The sequence below is a fragment of the Podarcis melisellensis genome (assembly GCF_964234715.1).
Source record: "Podarcis melisellensis genome assembly, chromosome: 2".
Taxonomy (NCBI): Eukaryota; Metazoa; Chordata; class Lepidosauria; order Squamata; family Lacertidae; genus Podarcis; species Podarcis melisellensis.
In genome coordinates this window covers 13,902,420-13,917,517 of record NC_138529.1, presented here as the reverse complement: position 1 = coordinate 13,917,517, position 15,098 = coordinate 13,902,420, and the positions used below count along the sequence as shown (strand labels likewise).

The following is a 15,098-nucleotide window of genomic DNA, read 5'->3' as shown; positions in this document are numbered from 1 at the left end:
GTGTGGGTGTTCATCTCCCGAACAGAAAGTGGGAGGGTACACACTGTATTTTAGAAATTCTGCTGTCTGTGAAATTCGTTAGCTTTAATGCATAATAAATAAATAAATAAATAATACCCCGCCCATCTGGCTGAGTTTCCCCATTGCCTTCATTTAATACAAAGACTTCATTTGCTGTGCAGAACATTCTGTCTTGGTCTACAGGTTTCTTTGCTATTCAGGCATATCCTTAACTTTATGAATGCAATGATTTACATATACGTGAAGTGCTTATTCTATCCTAAATAGCAGAATATTCTTGCAACCTTAAGATAGGTTACATCATGTCTCATTCTCTGAGTATCTCTTTATCAACAAAGAGACATCACTCAGTGCTCTCTTTTAAATGTTCGTCCTGCCCTGGCCATTTCCCATATGTACCTGTCCTCGGAGCCCATTTGTAGACTAAACTCCAAAATTATTATTGTTGTTAAATTTATTATTATTATTAAATTTGCAAACTGCCCTTGGTCTGTAGATCTCAGGGCAGTTCACAGCATCAAACCACAAGATAAAAATACAAAATGCATAATAAAAACAAGAACGAAACAATAACCACCCTCCCCCCCCCGTAAAGTACTGCAACCATAACACCAAAATTCAGCAATCCCAATGAACTATAAAAACGTTTGTATTGCTTCTATGGTGCAGGTTACTCTTGGCAAGCAAGAGTGTAAAGGAGAAGAACATATTTGTGGAACTTATCAAAACAAAAAATGAATTGATTAAATTTTGAAAAGAAAGCAGGAATGGGAGGTGATTTCATGTGTTCCTGTTAAAGTTCCAAATGGAATTAATAAACCTTAAAATAGAGTGTGTGTAGTATTTGATGCATGCACTAGAACAGGGGTCAGCAACCTTTTTCAGCTGTGGGCCGGTCCACCATCCCTCAGACCATGTGGGGGGCCGGACTATATTTTGAAAAAAATATATGAATGAATTCCTATGCCCCACAAATAACCCTGAGATGCATTTTAAATAAAAGCACACATTCTACTCATGTAAAAACAACAGGCACGCCCCACAATAACCCAGAGATGCATTTTAAATAAAAGGACACATTCTACTCATGTAAAAACACTGATTCCCGGACTTAGGTTGCCTACCCCTGCACTAGAAAGACGAGAGAAAGAGAATGCTTCCACTGATTTATTTGGTAAGATTTAAAAGCTAATTCAAATAATTCTTTTAAGTAGTGTGCATAAGTATAACTGACTTCCGGGAGCTTCCAAGTGTGTTTAAGGCTGCATTCCCATCCTGTGGACATTGAAAAAGTCTTACTTATGAGTAAAATTGCATAGGCTAGCATTGGAGAGTGGGGGAGGCATATACTATGGTGTTTTTGTCCTCCCATTTTAAGTGATTCACTTGACTCAAGGCTCTTTTGGTACTTTTCGGCGAGTGACAGTTTTCATTATCAACACCTCGAGAGGCTGTGCAATGAGCCCCACGTGCCCCCTTCCTTTACCTTCTCCCTCCTGCAGCCTCCCCGCACTGATAGGTGTTCAAAAGGAACGCTAGCGTTATTATCACATGCAAGTGCCCAGCGTTGCCTTCCACTCCTGTCACGTTGCTTTCCTATATTCCTTTCTCGGCTGCTTTGCCCTCCTCACGTGCGCATGCCGGCTGCTCCCATCCCACCCTGCTTGCAGAAACGGAGGTGTGATGATCCAAGTAGGATTGGTTGCTGGGTTTCCCCGGCAGCAAGCAATTTGTCGCTTCTTCGCTCCCTGCTTAATTTCACGAACTTGTAAATATACGTGGCTTGCTCTGTTGCTTGCAGTTTTATTCAAACCTGTTGCTGTTTCAATCCCTCTGGGGATGTGTATGATTTGCATAGAATATTAGGGGGCATTTGCTGTCTCTTCTCCTCAGTTCACAGGCATGTGTGTGAAGACTTTGGCTAGATATGCAAATCTGTTGCTTTCCAATTCTTGATGCTCACTCGGCTGTGATGGAAGTAAGCTATTTGCCCTTTCTAAAATTCAGCTCATTTGGAGAAGGAACTTCCGAGTGAACTCTTGTGCCTTGCAAGCTGATGAATCTGCACTAGCCTATAAAAATCCTGGAGAGATTATGTGTTTTTCTTTGGGGGGGGGGGAGGGAGGTCTGTGCCACAGCTGTACAATGCAGAGTTCTAAGACTGCAAAAACCACTGAGTGCAACAGGAAAAATGTTTCTGTGTGCACCAGCGGTAGGGCTGGTTTTCAACATCACCATATATCACCAGCTAAACGTTGTGATAGGGATGCGGGTGGCGCTGTGGGTTAAACCACAGAGCCTAGGACTTGCCGATCAGAAGGTCGGCGGTTTGAATCCCCGCAACGGGGTTTGCTCCCGTTGCTCGGTCCTTGCTCCTGCCAACCTAGCAGTTCGAAAGCACGTCAAAGTGCAAGTAGATAAATAGGTACCACTCCAGCGGGAAGGTAAACAGTGTTTCTGTGCGCTGCTCTGGTTCGCCAGAAGCTGCTTAGTCATGCTGGCCACATGACCCGGAAACTGTACACTGGCTCCCTCGGCCAATAAAGCGAGATGAGCGCCGGAACCCCAGAGTCGGTCACGACTGGACCTAATGGTCAGGGGTCCCTTTACCTTTATCTTTTTAAACGTTGTGATATATCCGTATATCACAATGTCTGACATAAGGATGGAACTATGTAGAGGCGAAAAGTAGGGCTTGGGCGTTCAACATCGTGATATATCACTAGCTAAACAGCACAATGTAGCATCACAATTTGCGATACGTGACCAGATCAAAAGTTATGAAACCGTTATTACGCTATGGACATCAAGCTGGTTTTGGATGATATATTGCCCAGCCCTAGTGTGTGAATTAAAAATAGCTGGGGGAGTCTGCAGTACCCCCTTCCCCCATGCACACTGGGACTAGTCCCCCTCCATCTAGATATCTGATCACCTTGTGAGTACTGATGGAATCAAGGTAGCTCATAGTTGTCTTGTTTTTTCACATGTGAAACATGCAGGAATAGTTTGCAGAACAGTAATCTACCATCGGTTATTTGAGGAGGGTTTCAGTACATGCTGGTGATGGTTGGAAATGGGGTAAACTGCATGACTTGTACAAAATGCTTGCAAATGGGAGAGATTCAGCGTGTTGTCGTTGGCCCTGTAAGTTCTGACACGCATGGGCAATATTTGATTTGGACACAAAAGGAGAACGTTTTTCTGGCGACCTTAAAATGATGCCGTGTCTCTTTCGAAACACCTTATGCTGATCCAGCGGCTGGGAGTGGGGCCGCTTTCTTGACCCACTTCACATTCACTGGCTTTTGTTAGCGCACAGCGGTGCGGAGAGCGGTTGAGAATGCGGCCTGTTATGCAACTCAGGTACACTTTCCCTGGTAGGCTATTGACTTTCTCATACTTCCCCAGGGGGCCAGTTTCCTTGGAAATTAGAATGAAACTAGGCCCCAGTCACCTGCGGGGAGGAGCAAGAAATCACATGTGAGCTATGGCTCACAGGGTGCCCGAATAAGCCATGGTGTGCAGGGTTGTTTTGGATCAATGGTTGCATTGTAAGAACTGAGGCCAGTGAGGGCTGAAAACAGTTTTCCTAGGGATTCTCATCATTTTCGTTTTACTCCAAATCTCAAGAAAAACCCAGGGTCCTGGTACCCCAAAAGACTTACCTGTGCACCCAACAATTCTTTCTTTCCTTAGTTTTACTTCGTTTTAACTGCAAACACAAAGAGATAGGAAAGTTACCAGTTGTGAGCGCCATCTTTTATATAGGGCTTTATAGTGTGTACAGCAGGCCTTTGCCCCCTGATGTTGTACTCCAGCTCCCATCATCATGGGCCGTTGGCTATGCTGGTTGGGACTGGTGAGGGTTGGGAGCCCAGTAACACCTCAAAGCTCACAAGTCCTCCCCATTCTCCTGGTCCCAATCCCACGCTTTGCATATGATGTCCCAATCCTTAAAACAATCCCTGTATGGTAGGTTAGCGTTTTGTCCATACTGGAGATGGAGATGAGTCACAGCTTGCCCATCACATAATTATAACGCAAGAATTATACAGTGGTACCTTGGGTTACAGGCGCTTCAGGTTACATACGCTTCAGGTTACAGACTCCACCAACCCAGAAATAGTACCTCAGGTGAAGAACTTTGCTTCAGGATGAGAACAGAAATCGCATGGCGGGGGAGGACACCAAATCTGTGTAACGTTTTGAATTGCTTTTATGGCATTTTTTGTTTTATGGTACCTTTTGTTTTATACCTCCCTGATACAGTGGTATCTTGGGTTACGTACGCTTCAGGTTACATACACTTCAGGTTACACACTCTGCTAACCCAGAAATAGTACCTCGGGTTAAGAACTTTTCTTCAGGATGAGAACAGAAATTGTGCTCTGGCAGCACGGTGGCAGCGGGAGGCCCCATTAGCTAAAGTGGTGCTTCAGGTTAAGAACAGTTTCAGGTTAAGAACAGACCTCTGGAACGAATTAAGTACTTAACCCGAGGTACCACTGTCTTGATATCTCCTAGTTTATATGCTGTTCTAACAGCCGAGTGTCAGAATCTCCTTTGCCACAAGTGAATTAGGGCCAATGCCTACAAACAAATGCATGGAGGACATGAAATTGCTTGCTGCACCAGTGAGCTGTTGATAAATGGGGGCTCACCCAGTGTTAGATACTCAGATGTTTAATCTAGGTGCCAGATGACTCCTTAAACTGGTGGTTTTCAACCAGTGTGCCGTAGCACCCTGGGCTGCCTTGAATGATGGTCAGGGATGCCGTAGGCAACACTGGCTTCTGTCCCTCCATCCTCTGATGCCCTCTCATATCTCTGCCTCCCAAAGGCTTGCACAGCTGTTTGTTGCAGCAGCCCTGGCTATAAGCTCCATCGGTGAATGGTACCTCTGGGAGGGCACCTCTATTTGGGGCAGGGGCAGGGGCGGGCAGCTCAAAGACTGGGGCAGCAGCTACGGCTGCCCAGAGGACTCTGAAGGAGAGGGGAGAGGAGACTGAGGGAACATTCCACAAGGAAGGGTGTTCAAAAAAAGGATGAGAGGTTGCCAGCTCTGCAGGCAAGGGGTGACACAACTGGGCTCCTGAGCCACACAAGGGTGCCTCAGAAAGAATATAGTTGGTTAAGGGAGCCATGAACTCGAAAACCTCTGCCTTAACCAAGGTTGCAGTCACCAAAACGGAATGTCTATTTGCCATTTTGGGGCAAGACTGCTCTAAAGTCTTTACTTTTCAACTGATGGACAGACTGACTGACTGATTCTCAGTTAAACATCTGGCTAGTTCAGATGACAACCTTGAAAGCTAGGCTAAGAACTTTGAGAACTTAGAAGAAGAAAAGTGACTTGATTCCAGGATATATATTGGCTTATTCCAAGCTCTTTTTTCTCAATGGTGACTACTCCTGCTCAGGCGGCACAGAAAAAGCAATTCGGCCCCAGAAATACTTTCCGATTGTGCAGATGAAATATGAGTGATAGAATTCTACAGGATGGGGGTATTAGTGTGTGAAAAACGGTCCAGATCCAATGATCCCCAGGCATGCACCTCCAGATAGTGTTGTCAGGCACCATCCTGGTACCCAGGCACTTTCACTTGATCGCAAGTGGCTGAAAGCCAGGTGCAAAATGCGCCTAAAGGTAAAGGTACCCCTGCCCGTACAGGCCAGTCTTGCCAGACTCTGGGGTTGTGCGCCCATCTCACTTAAGAGGCCAGGGGCCAGCGCTGTCCGGAGACACTTCCGGGTCACATGGCCAGTGTGACAAAGCTGCATCTGGCAAGCCAGAGCCGCACACGGAAACGCCGTTTACCTTCCCGCTGGTAAGCGGTCCCTATTTATCTACTTGCACCCGGAGGTGCTTTCGAACTGCTAGGTTGGCAGGCGCTGGGACCGAGCAGCGGGAGCGCACCCCGCCGCGGGGATTCGAACCGCCGACCTTTCGATCGGCAAGTCCTAGGCGCTGAGGCTTTAACCCACAGCGCCACCTGCGTCCCCTAAAATGCGCCTAGCGTCTGGCTAATTTTGAACATTGCACACCACGCTGATCTGGTTAACGCTGGATTTTGTAGTGGTTCAAAGAGATCTACCTGCTGCTGCTCATGTTCATGTTACCACACAGAGTAGCTGCCTTAAGTAAAGGAGCAAAATGAAGTGGCCTCTGTGGAGATTCTGGTTCCAAGATGCATCATCTTTTGGTTTTGAAATGGAGGAGGAGACAAGGTTCAAGCCAAACTGGGAGCCATGCTGCATAACCTCAGATGGTGGGTGTGACTGATCTTCAGTGGAAGATCTGCACTCCCCCGCGGGCATCTCCTTGCATAATTACGGTTGCTTCACATGTTCCAGGATTAAGCCCTGGGTTTCAGAGTAGGTTTTGAGGCAGAGCCTGATTCAGAGCACTGGGCCTAGACCCATAGGAAGAGAAGGATTCAGTGTTAACAGGCCATTTAGAATGTTTTAGCAAGGCCTGCTCAGCCATTAGGCAGGGTGCCTCAGGCAGCAGAAGCCCCCGAAGCAGCGCCAACATCTGCGCCAGTTTCGGGTGAGCTCACCCCAAATCAGCACGATCTTGCCTGAAATTGACACGGATGCAGCACAGCGGTTGTGGCAAGCAGTAGCGGCGACAGGTCTGGTGGCGGCAGTGTTAGAAACTCAGAGATGTAATCTTTGTTGTTGTTGTTTAGTCATTTAGTCGCGTCCGACTCTTCGTGACCCCATGGACCAAAGCACACCAGGCACTCCTGTCTTCCACTGCCTCCCGCAGTTTGGTCAAACTCATTCGAGAACACTGTCCAACCATCTCATCCTCTGCCGTCCCCTTCTCCTTGTGCTCTCCATCTTTCCCAACATCAGGGTCTTTTCCAGGGAGTCTTCTCTTCTCATGAGGTGGCCAAAGTATTGGAGTCTCAGCTTCAGGATCTGTCCTTCCAGTGAGCACTCAGGGCTGATTTCCTTAAGAATGGATAGGTTTGATCTTCTTGCAGTCCATGGGACTCTCAAGAGTCTCCTCTAGCACCATAATTCAAAAGCATTAATTCTTCGGTGATATAGATACAAGCTAGGCGCCAATTGTCTCCTTAAACTAGGGTTATAGTTGGCAAAACAGGCTGCCTAGCTGCCATTTTTGGGGCCGGACGGTTCAAAAAGTTGTATTTTTCAATACGACTTTTAGGTTCCTGAAATTCATTCCGATGGTGCCGATAAAATATACCCGATAGAGTTCTACAGGATGTGGTTGCTAGTGTGTGAAAACAGTCAAGATTCAAGGACCCCTCAGGCTCGCACCTCGAGATGGTGGAGACCTCAGGTGCCATCTTGGCGCCTGGGCATCTTCACCTGGTCGCAAGTGGCCAATAGCCAGGTACAAAGTGTGCTTGGCGCCTGGGTAATTTGGAACAGTGGTCAGCCTGCCCCTATAGTGCTGGTCTTACTTGCCAATTCTCCATAACGGGACTTCAAGCTGCCGCTTGCCAGAGGTTGTGCTAAGATGTCAAAATCCCAATCTTCCCCCACTGAATATTGCATCCACCTAGCCAGGATACCCCAGAGGTATTTGAGCATGAGTCTTAAGTTACCGTATTTTTTGCTCTATAAGACTCACTTTTTCCCTCCTAAAATGTAAGGGGAAATGTGTGTGCGTCTTATGGTCGAATGCAGGCTGCGCAACTATCCCAGAAGCCAGAACAGCAAGAGGGATTGCTGCTTTCACTGCGCAACGATCCCTCTTGCTGTTCTGGCTTCTGAGATTCAGAATATTTTTTCCCCCTTGTTTTCCTCCTCCAAAAACTAGGTGCTTCTTGTGGTCTGGTGTGTCTTATAGGGCGAAAAATATGGTATGTGGTTGCAGAAGAGGTTTGGGCTCCCAAACATTTCTCCTCAACTTGCACACACACATACTCCCTGCTGAATAGTGACCTGGGTTATTATGACATCCTAGAAAGTAGGTTAGAATTCTGCAGCGCTTTGTGTAAGTGGGCCAGTTACACAAACCAGGTTACGTCCTGTCATTTCGAAATCAGTGTGAACTCCAGTAGCGGTGGATTGGGGTGAGTTAAGAAGGGGTTGCCTTGTCGAGAAGTGGGTGGAGGAAACGCATCTCCTTTTCCTGCTCCTCTTTAGCAGCTCAAAATTTTGCCAGTTGTCTGCAGTCTTCCAGTTCCCAGCAGCTTCTCTCTTTCCCTCTCGGCTTAAAAGTTCCAGGAATTTTGGAAGCAGTCCAGCTGCATTTGCCTTGAGGAGTTTGCATGCATGAAGCCCCAGGAACCGGAAGGTTCTGCTGGTAAAATAAACTTACACAGAGTAACGTGAGAAATCCCTTCTCTGCTTTCTGATCTGTAGGCCAGGAAAGGAGTTTTAGCTGTCCTCCTTCTCTTGATCTTCTTCATGGTTCTTTAAGGCTGTGGCAGTTCTGTGATATCTCTGCTTCAATAGCCTTGGCTATTGGAAAAACCGAGGTTCAGGGCATAGGTAGGCGATAGCAGAAGCTTTTCTGAAGATCTATAGTCAATTTGCATGGAAGTCTTAGTTTGCTGTAGAGAAGACCTATGCAACAGCTCTGCCTATTTTAGCATGCTTTAGCTCCTGAGCAAAGGGTCTGCGGATTTTGGATGCGATTAATAGCCAAGCATTGTTTCCGGTGAAGTGCCACTTTTTCGCTTGTTGACCTGCAGAGACAAGGTAAGTCTCGTTTGCATCCCCTGGCAGGGGACAGGTAGCAGCTGTAGCGCGTTTACGGCAACCTTTCTTGTCCATCCCATGACGCTGGTTGGTGCTGTGTCCCAGCAAACTAACTTAAATGTCCGTTCACCTGCTGGTGGTAATATTTGAGGATCACAGCTTCTGAAGTTTGCTAATTGCATGGGAGAGGGGGGCAGGGAGCTGCAGTTAGCTAATTTGGGGGGTAATAAAGGGACACGGGTGGCGCTGTGGGTTAAACCACAGAGTCTAGGGCTTGCTGATCAGAAGTTTGGCGGTTCGAATCCCTGCGACGGGGTGAGCTCCCGTTGCTCAGTCTCTGCTCCTGCCAACCTTGCAATTCGAAAGCACATCAAAGTGCAATTAGATAAATGGGAACCGCTCCTGCGGGAAGGTAAACGGCGTTTCCGTGCGCTGCTCTGGTTTGCCAGAAGCGGCTTAGTCATGCTGGCCACATGACCTGGAAGCTCTACGCCGGCTCCCTCGGCCAGTAAAGCGAGATGAGTGCCTCAACCCCAGAGTCTTCTGCGACTGGACCTAATGGTCAGGGGTCCCTTTACCGAAGGGGAAGAGAATTGCATAGCAATAGAAGAACGTGGATTGTATGAACCCGATCTCCTAATGTGGCTAAACAAGGGTGGTCTTGGTTGTGTCTGCCTGATAGCCAATTAGGAGGTTTGGCTTCTGTTGATTCTGCATTGTGAATTTTGGCTTGTTGTATGACTACTGCAGTTGGGAGACTTAGGCTCTTGAGAGCATCCCTTTTAAAGAAAAAAAGCTGTGTGGATAAACATGAGTTCACACAGTCACTTAAGATCAGGCATAGGCAAACTCCTGCCCTCCAGATGTTTGGGACTACAATTCCCATCATCCCTGACCACTGGTCCTGTTAGCTAGGGATGATGGGAATTGTAGTCCCAAACATCTAGAGAGCAAGAGTTTGCCTATGTCTGCTTAAGATGGTTCTTCTGTGGATCCTAGGCAATGAATTTGTATCTCATTCGGGAGGCTATAGAAGAGTGTTGTATTAATTTTTTGTAGCCAACGTGTATTTATATAGAGAATGACATGTTGCAGAATATGCCTGAGAAAAACCACCAGGGCAGTCCCTCTGACTTTCAACACTGCCCTCAGTAATTACTTGGGCCACACAGAAAGTGGCATGTGCCGTAAAAGGTTTATCAACATTTGGGGGTGTGAGAGGGAGTATATGAGAACTACGTGGTATTTTATTTCCTTTCTCCAGATTTTGAGATAATGGCAAGAGTTGGTACCAGCTTTTCTTGCTTGCTGAAGCCAGACATACTGTACATTGTTTATTTTATTTTTTGCATTTGCATTCCTTGTTTCCCCCCCTCAATGTGCCATATATGTTTTATCCCCACCCTCGGTTAATTCCCATAACAACCGATGTAGGTTAGGCTGATAACCCTAGCCTCATAGCCCAGATAACAACCGATGTAGGTTAGGCTGATAACCCTAGCCTCATAGCCCAGAGCACAACAATCAGCAGAAAAAGGAGGGGTCATCAAGGACGACTGCGCTTCAAAATATTAAATTTGAGAACAATGTGGGAAAAGCGCCCTGCGTGATTATAGAAATAAGGAATGGTCAAATAAAACAAGATAGTGAGTTATACCAGCGACTGACTGATCGCCAGAGGAGATTGTTAATATCAGGATTGGAAAATTGTGAAGTAATAAAGAAGATAGCAGAAAGATAAAGGATGGGCATTTGGCTTTTGAAATCCAGAACACAGGAAGTCCCACTGAAATTAATTAATTTGGATTATATAATTGGCTATATTGTTTTTTGTATGTGGAAGGATTTGGTTTGAATTTGTTATTAATATGAATGTTTTTTTAATTGGAAAATGAATAAAAATTATTTACAAAAAAGAGGGGGAAAGAACCCTAGCCTTGTGAGGTTCTTTTTTTTATGAATACATTTTTATTAGTTTTTAACATATTAATTAACATTCATACAACAGAACTTCACATCTTATACAATATTTTTTGGACTTCCGTCAGCGCCTCTGATGATTTTCCGTTCTTATCATTCATTATGCATTTCTTAATTTCACATTACCTTTAATTATCTTTAACTAATAATTCTCTTCATTGTCTTTTTTGCAGTATTTCAAATAATTCACCTTACGAAACTTCTTGCAAACCTACTAGCGTACTCTGTCCATCACAATTACTTTTCAAACGCAGTAGTCTGTAAATTTCCTCCAGTCTTCTGAGAATCTCTGGTCCCGCAGGTTTTGAATCCTTCCTGTTAGTTTATCTAATTCTGCATAATCCCATCAATTTCATTCTCCAATTTCATTCTCCAATCAATTTCATTTCATCGTTAATTCTTCTTGCTTCCAGTTTTGTGCCAAAGCCTCATGAGGTTCTAGTCCGACACTAGCAAGCCAGTGCCTGGATTTCTGCAGGCATCAAAAGCCCTTTTTGTTTTACTGAGCAGCTGCCCTTTTTTGTGAATGACCATGCAACTCCATAGGGACGTGGGTGGCGCTGTGGGTTAAACCACAGAGCCTAGGACTTTGCCGATCAGAAGGTCGGCGGTTCGAATCCCCGCGACAAGGTGAGCCCCCGTTGCTCAGTCCCTGCGCCTGCCAACCTAGCAGTTCAAAAGCACCTCAAAGTGCAAGTAGATAAATAGGTACTGCTCCGGCGGGAAGGTAAACGGCGTCTCCGTGCGCTGCTCTGGTTCGCCAGAAGCAGCCTAGTCTGTACACTGGCTCCCTCGGCCAATAAAGCAAGATGAGCACCGCAACCCCAGAGTCGGCCACTTTACCTTTATGCAACTCCATGGCTTAATATTGCTTCTGTTCTCCGCAGGCTCCCTTCTTTCACTTAGGCTGAGATTTATGGACTTGTACATGATGAATTGCGAACTCTTGGCGACGTGCAGTGCCCTGGGCTTCTTGGAAGGGGACACCTACCACAAGGAGCCGGATTGCTTAGGTGAGAGACTCCAGGGGGTAGCAGGTGTATATTGGAGGTTTAAAGGGAGGGGAGTATGCTTGTCACAAACAGACTCATTAATGGAGCCAGTTGATATGGGGATGTGGATGTGGGATGCATTTTAGGGAAGCGTGTGATTTTTATACACTTAGGAAAAACCAATCCGTCATTAGAGCACAAGACTCTTAATCTCAAGGTTGTGAGTTCAAGCCCCACCTTGGGCAAAAGATTCCTGCATTGCATTAATAATAATAATAATAATAATAATAATAATAATGTTGTTGTAATTTATATCCCGCCCATCTGGCTGGGTTTCCCCAGCCACTCTGTGCAGCTTGCAACATATACAGGAGAAACTCGAAAATTAGAATATCGTGGAAAAGTTCATTTATTTCAGTAATTCAACTTATAAGGTGAAATTGATATATGAGATAGACTCATGACTCACAAAGCGAGATATGTCAAGCCTTTATTTGTTATAATTGTGATGTTATAATTGTGGCTATTAAACAATAAATAACAATGATGTGTGTGTGTGTTTTAGTACCTCATGTTACATACGCTTCAGGTTACAGACTCCGCTAACCCAGAAGTAGTACCTCGGGTTAAGAACTTTGCTTCAGGATGAGAACAGAAATCGTGCTGCGGCAGCAGGAGGCCCCGTTAGCTAAAGTGGTGCTTCAGGTTAAGAACAGTTTCAGGTTAAGTACGAACCTCCGGAACGCATTAAGTACTTAACCTGAGCTACCACTGTATTTTCAAGATAATCAGGGGTTTCTGTTTTCTCCATTTTAAAAAAAGGGCTTCTTCTTTTTGCAGCAATAATATAACTTCTTTTATAACCTTGCTTAATTTTTAAGTGGTGGGACAGGAATTCCATGTGCTTTTTTGTTTCACATCCTTTCCAATGTTGCTCCCACATAACCCTTCTCTCCCTGCTCGTCTCTCTGTGTTCAGAGAGTGTGAAAGACTTGATCCGCTACCTGCGCCACGAAGATGAGACGAGGGATATTCGGCAACAGCTGGGGGCGGCCCAGATTCTACAGAACGACCTGATCCCTATCATCGTCCAATACCCTCAAGACAAACAGCTCTTTGATGCTGTTATCAGGTAACCCGCGTGGGTGAGGGATGACTTGCTTGGCTCCTGTAGGTTTATTAAAACCCATACATTAATATTATAATAATCAGGAGCTCACCAAGTTAGCGGCTAAGTATCTTTAGCTGGTTTTTTGTCGTCAAAACACATTGCAAACGTCTGATCTCCCTGGAGACCTAGAGATGTAATGTTAAACTGCTTTGCCTCTCATTTGACAAATGTTTTCTGTCACTGGGAAGGCGGTAATTCTGTATTGATTTGCTATGGATGTTTGTATGCGATGCCAATAAAAGGTTTGATGAAGGAATGAATATTATTCATGTATGTACAATGTTCCCTGACAGCGCTTTGATGAGAGACAGGACTAATAACTCATTTCAGTCAAAGCCTTGATTGTGAAGAAGTCAGAGGTTATGGTGTAAGGGTATACAATGCATAAATGAAATTGGGATAAAGTCATACCTTGGATTAAAGTAGCTTTGGGATGAGTATTTTTGGGTTGCACGCTGCGGCGACCCAGAAGTAATGGAGTGTGTTACTTCCAGGTTTTGCTGCTCGCGCATGCGCAGATGGTCAAAATGATATCATGCGCGGAAGCAGTGAATCGCAACCCACAGACGCGGGTTGTGTTCACTTCAGGATGCGAACGGGGCTCCGGAACGGATCCCATTCGCATCCAGAGGTACCACTGTATATCTAAGGAGTGACCCTTTATAAGGAGATACAAAAATACTCTGAAAAAAGTAAGAGCTGCAAAAATTGTGACAGGAACTTTGATAAAGTTCCCAGCTTTCTTTAATTTTGATCTGCTTCATCTGTCGTGGAGCTACGGCCCGATGGCAAACCACCACTCTCAGATCTGTATAATTTGTGGCCCGCAAAGCTGAATGCAGCCCCCTAGGGACACGATAAAGGGAAGAGTGGCATTCAACCAAGTTTTATTCAGAATTAAAATGAACTTGGTCGCATTGATTCATTTCATTGGGTCTGCTCTGAGTAAGACTTGGTTGAATGCCACCTAGAGTTTCTTAAGATGAGTGTTCCTCCTGAGAGAGCCCTTTCCCTTGTGGCCATATACCTAGAATCATGGAATTGTAGAGTTTGAACCCAATGGTCATTTAGTCCAACCCCCTGCGATGCAGGAATCTCACCTAGACCTTCCAACCTTAAAAACTTCCAAGGCGGAGAGTCCACCATCTCCCAAGGGAGTCCATTGCACTGTCAAACAGATCTTACCATCAGAAAGTTCTTCCCAGTGTTTATTCAGAATCCCCTTACTTGTAACGTGAATCCATTGGTTTGAGTCCTACCATCCAGAGCAGGAGAAAACAAGCTCGCTCCATCTTCCATGTGACTGCCCTTTAGATATTTGAAGACTGCGATCATATTACCTCTCTGTCACCTCTTCTCCAGACTAAAATACCCAGCTTCCTTAGCTGTTCCTCATAAGGCTTGGTTTCCAGACCCTTGGTTGCCCTCTGAAAGCAGGATCCTGAATGCGGCTTTGCTTAATGGTCAGAAGAGATGGGCCTGTTTTTTTCCTACTATGAGAAAAGGTGCTTCTTTGTAATGCACCCTATAACTTTAAGACCTAAAATGAGTCCCAAAGACTGTATCATCTGCTGGTTTTAAACCTGGCTCCAGAAAGCCTCAGGTAAAATAAATTTCAGTTCTTCCTCCTTATTTCTCACATTCGCTCTCCTTGAACAGAGCAGGTCAGCTAGTGGAATCTCTAGTTTTATCACTGGCAGCCTTAAGCAGAGAACCACTAGCCCCATCAAGGCTCTCGCTCGCTTAGGACTCGGTGAAGCTATTTCACAGTAATTGTTGGAGCCTCTTATTTTGTTTTCTTTTTCTCCTAGGTTAATGGTAAACCTAACCCAGCCAGCTGTCCTCTGCTTTGGCAAACTCCCCCAGGAAGCCAGCTTCCGACACCATTTCCTGCAAATTGTCTCTTATCTGCAGGCTTACAAAGAAGTGAGTGGTTCGTACTGGTGTCGCTCATCTTCCAGTCCTTCCTGGGATCCATGTGGGACTGCCTTGTGTTTCTTGAGCAGCACCACATTTTTATTAATAAGAAATACATTGGAAAACAAAAGAGAAACAACTGCTATCAGTGCTTGATTTATAGCGTAGATTGCAACTGCTTTATACCTTGGTTTATGAACTTAATCCATTCCGGAAGTCCGTTCTTAAACCAAAGCATTCTTAAACCAAGGCGTGGTTTCCCATAGCAGCGGGGGGCTTAATTTACAAATGGAACACACTCAACAGGAAGCGGAACATGTTCTGCTTCC

At 45.4% G+C, this 15,098-nt stretch overlaps 1 protein-coding gene across 3 annotated transcripts in view; it reads left to right on the top strand.

Annotated features, from left to right (window-relative positions):
- TIMELESS (timeless circadian regulator) overlaps positions 1–15,098 on the top strand; it is a 62,328-nt gene that overhangs the window by 4,580 nt on the left and 42,650 nt on the right. For all 3 annotated transcript variants that reach the window (XM_081898517.1, XM_081898515.1, XM_081898516.1), the window contains exons 2-4: positions 11,577–11,702; positions 12,660–12,813; positions 14,664–14,778. In XM_081898517.1, coding sequence (XP_081754643.1) covers positions 11,606–11,702; positions 12,660–12,813; positions 14,664–14,778 — 366 coding nt within the window. In that variant the 5' untranslated portion in view covers positions 11,577–11,605. The remainder of the gene's footprint in view (positions 1–11,576; positions 11,703–12,659; positions 12,814–14,663; positions 14,779–15,098) is intronic.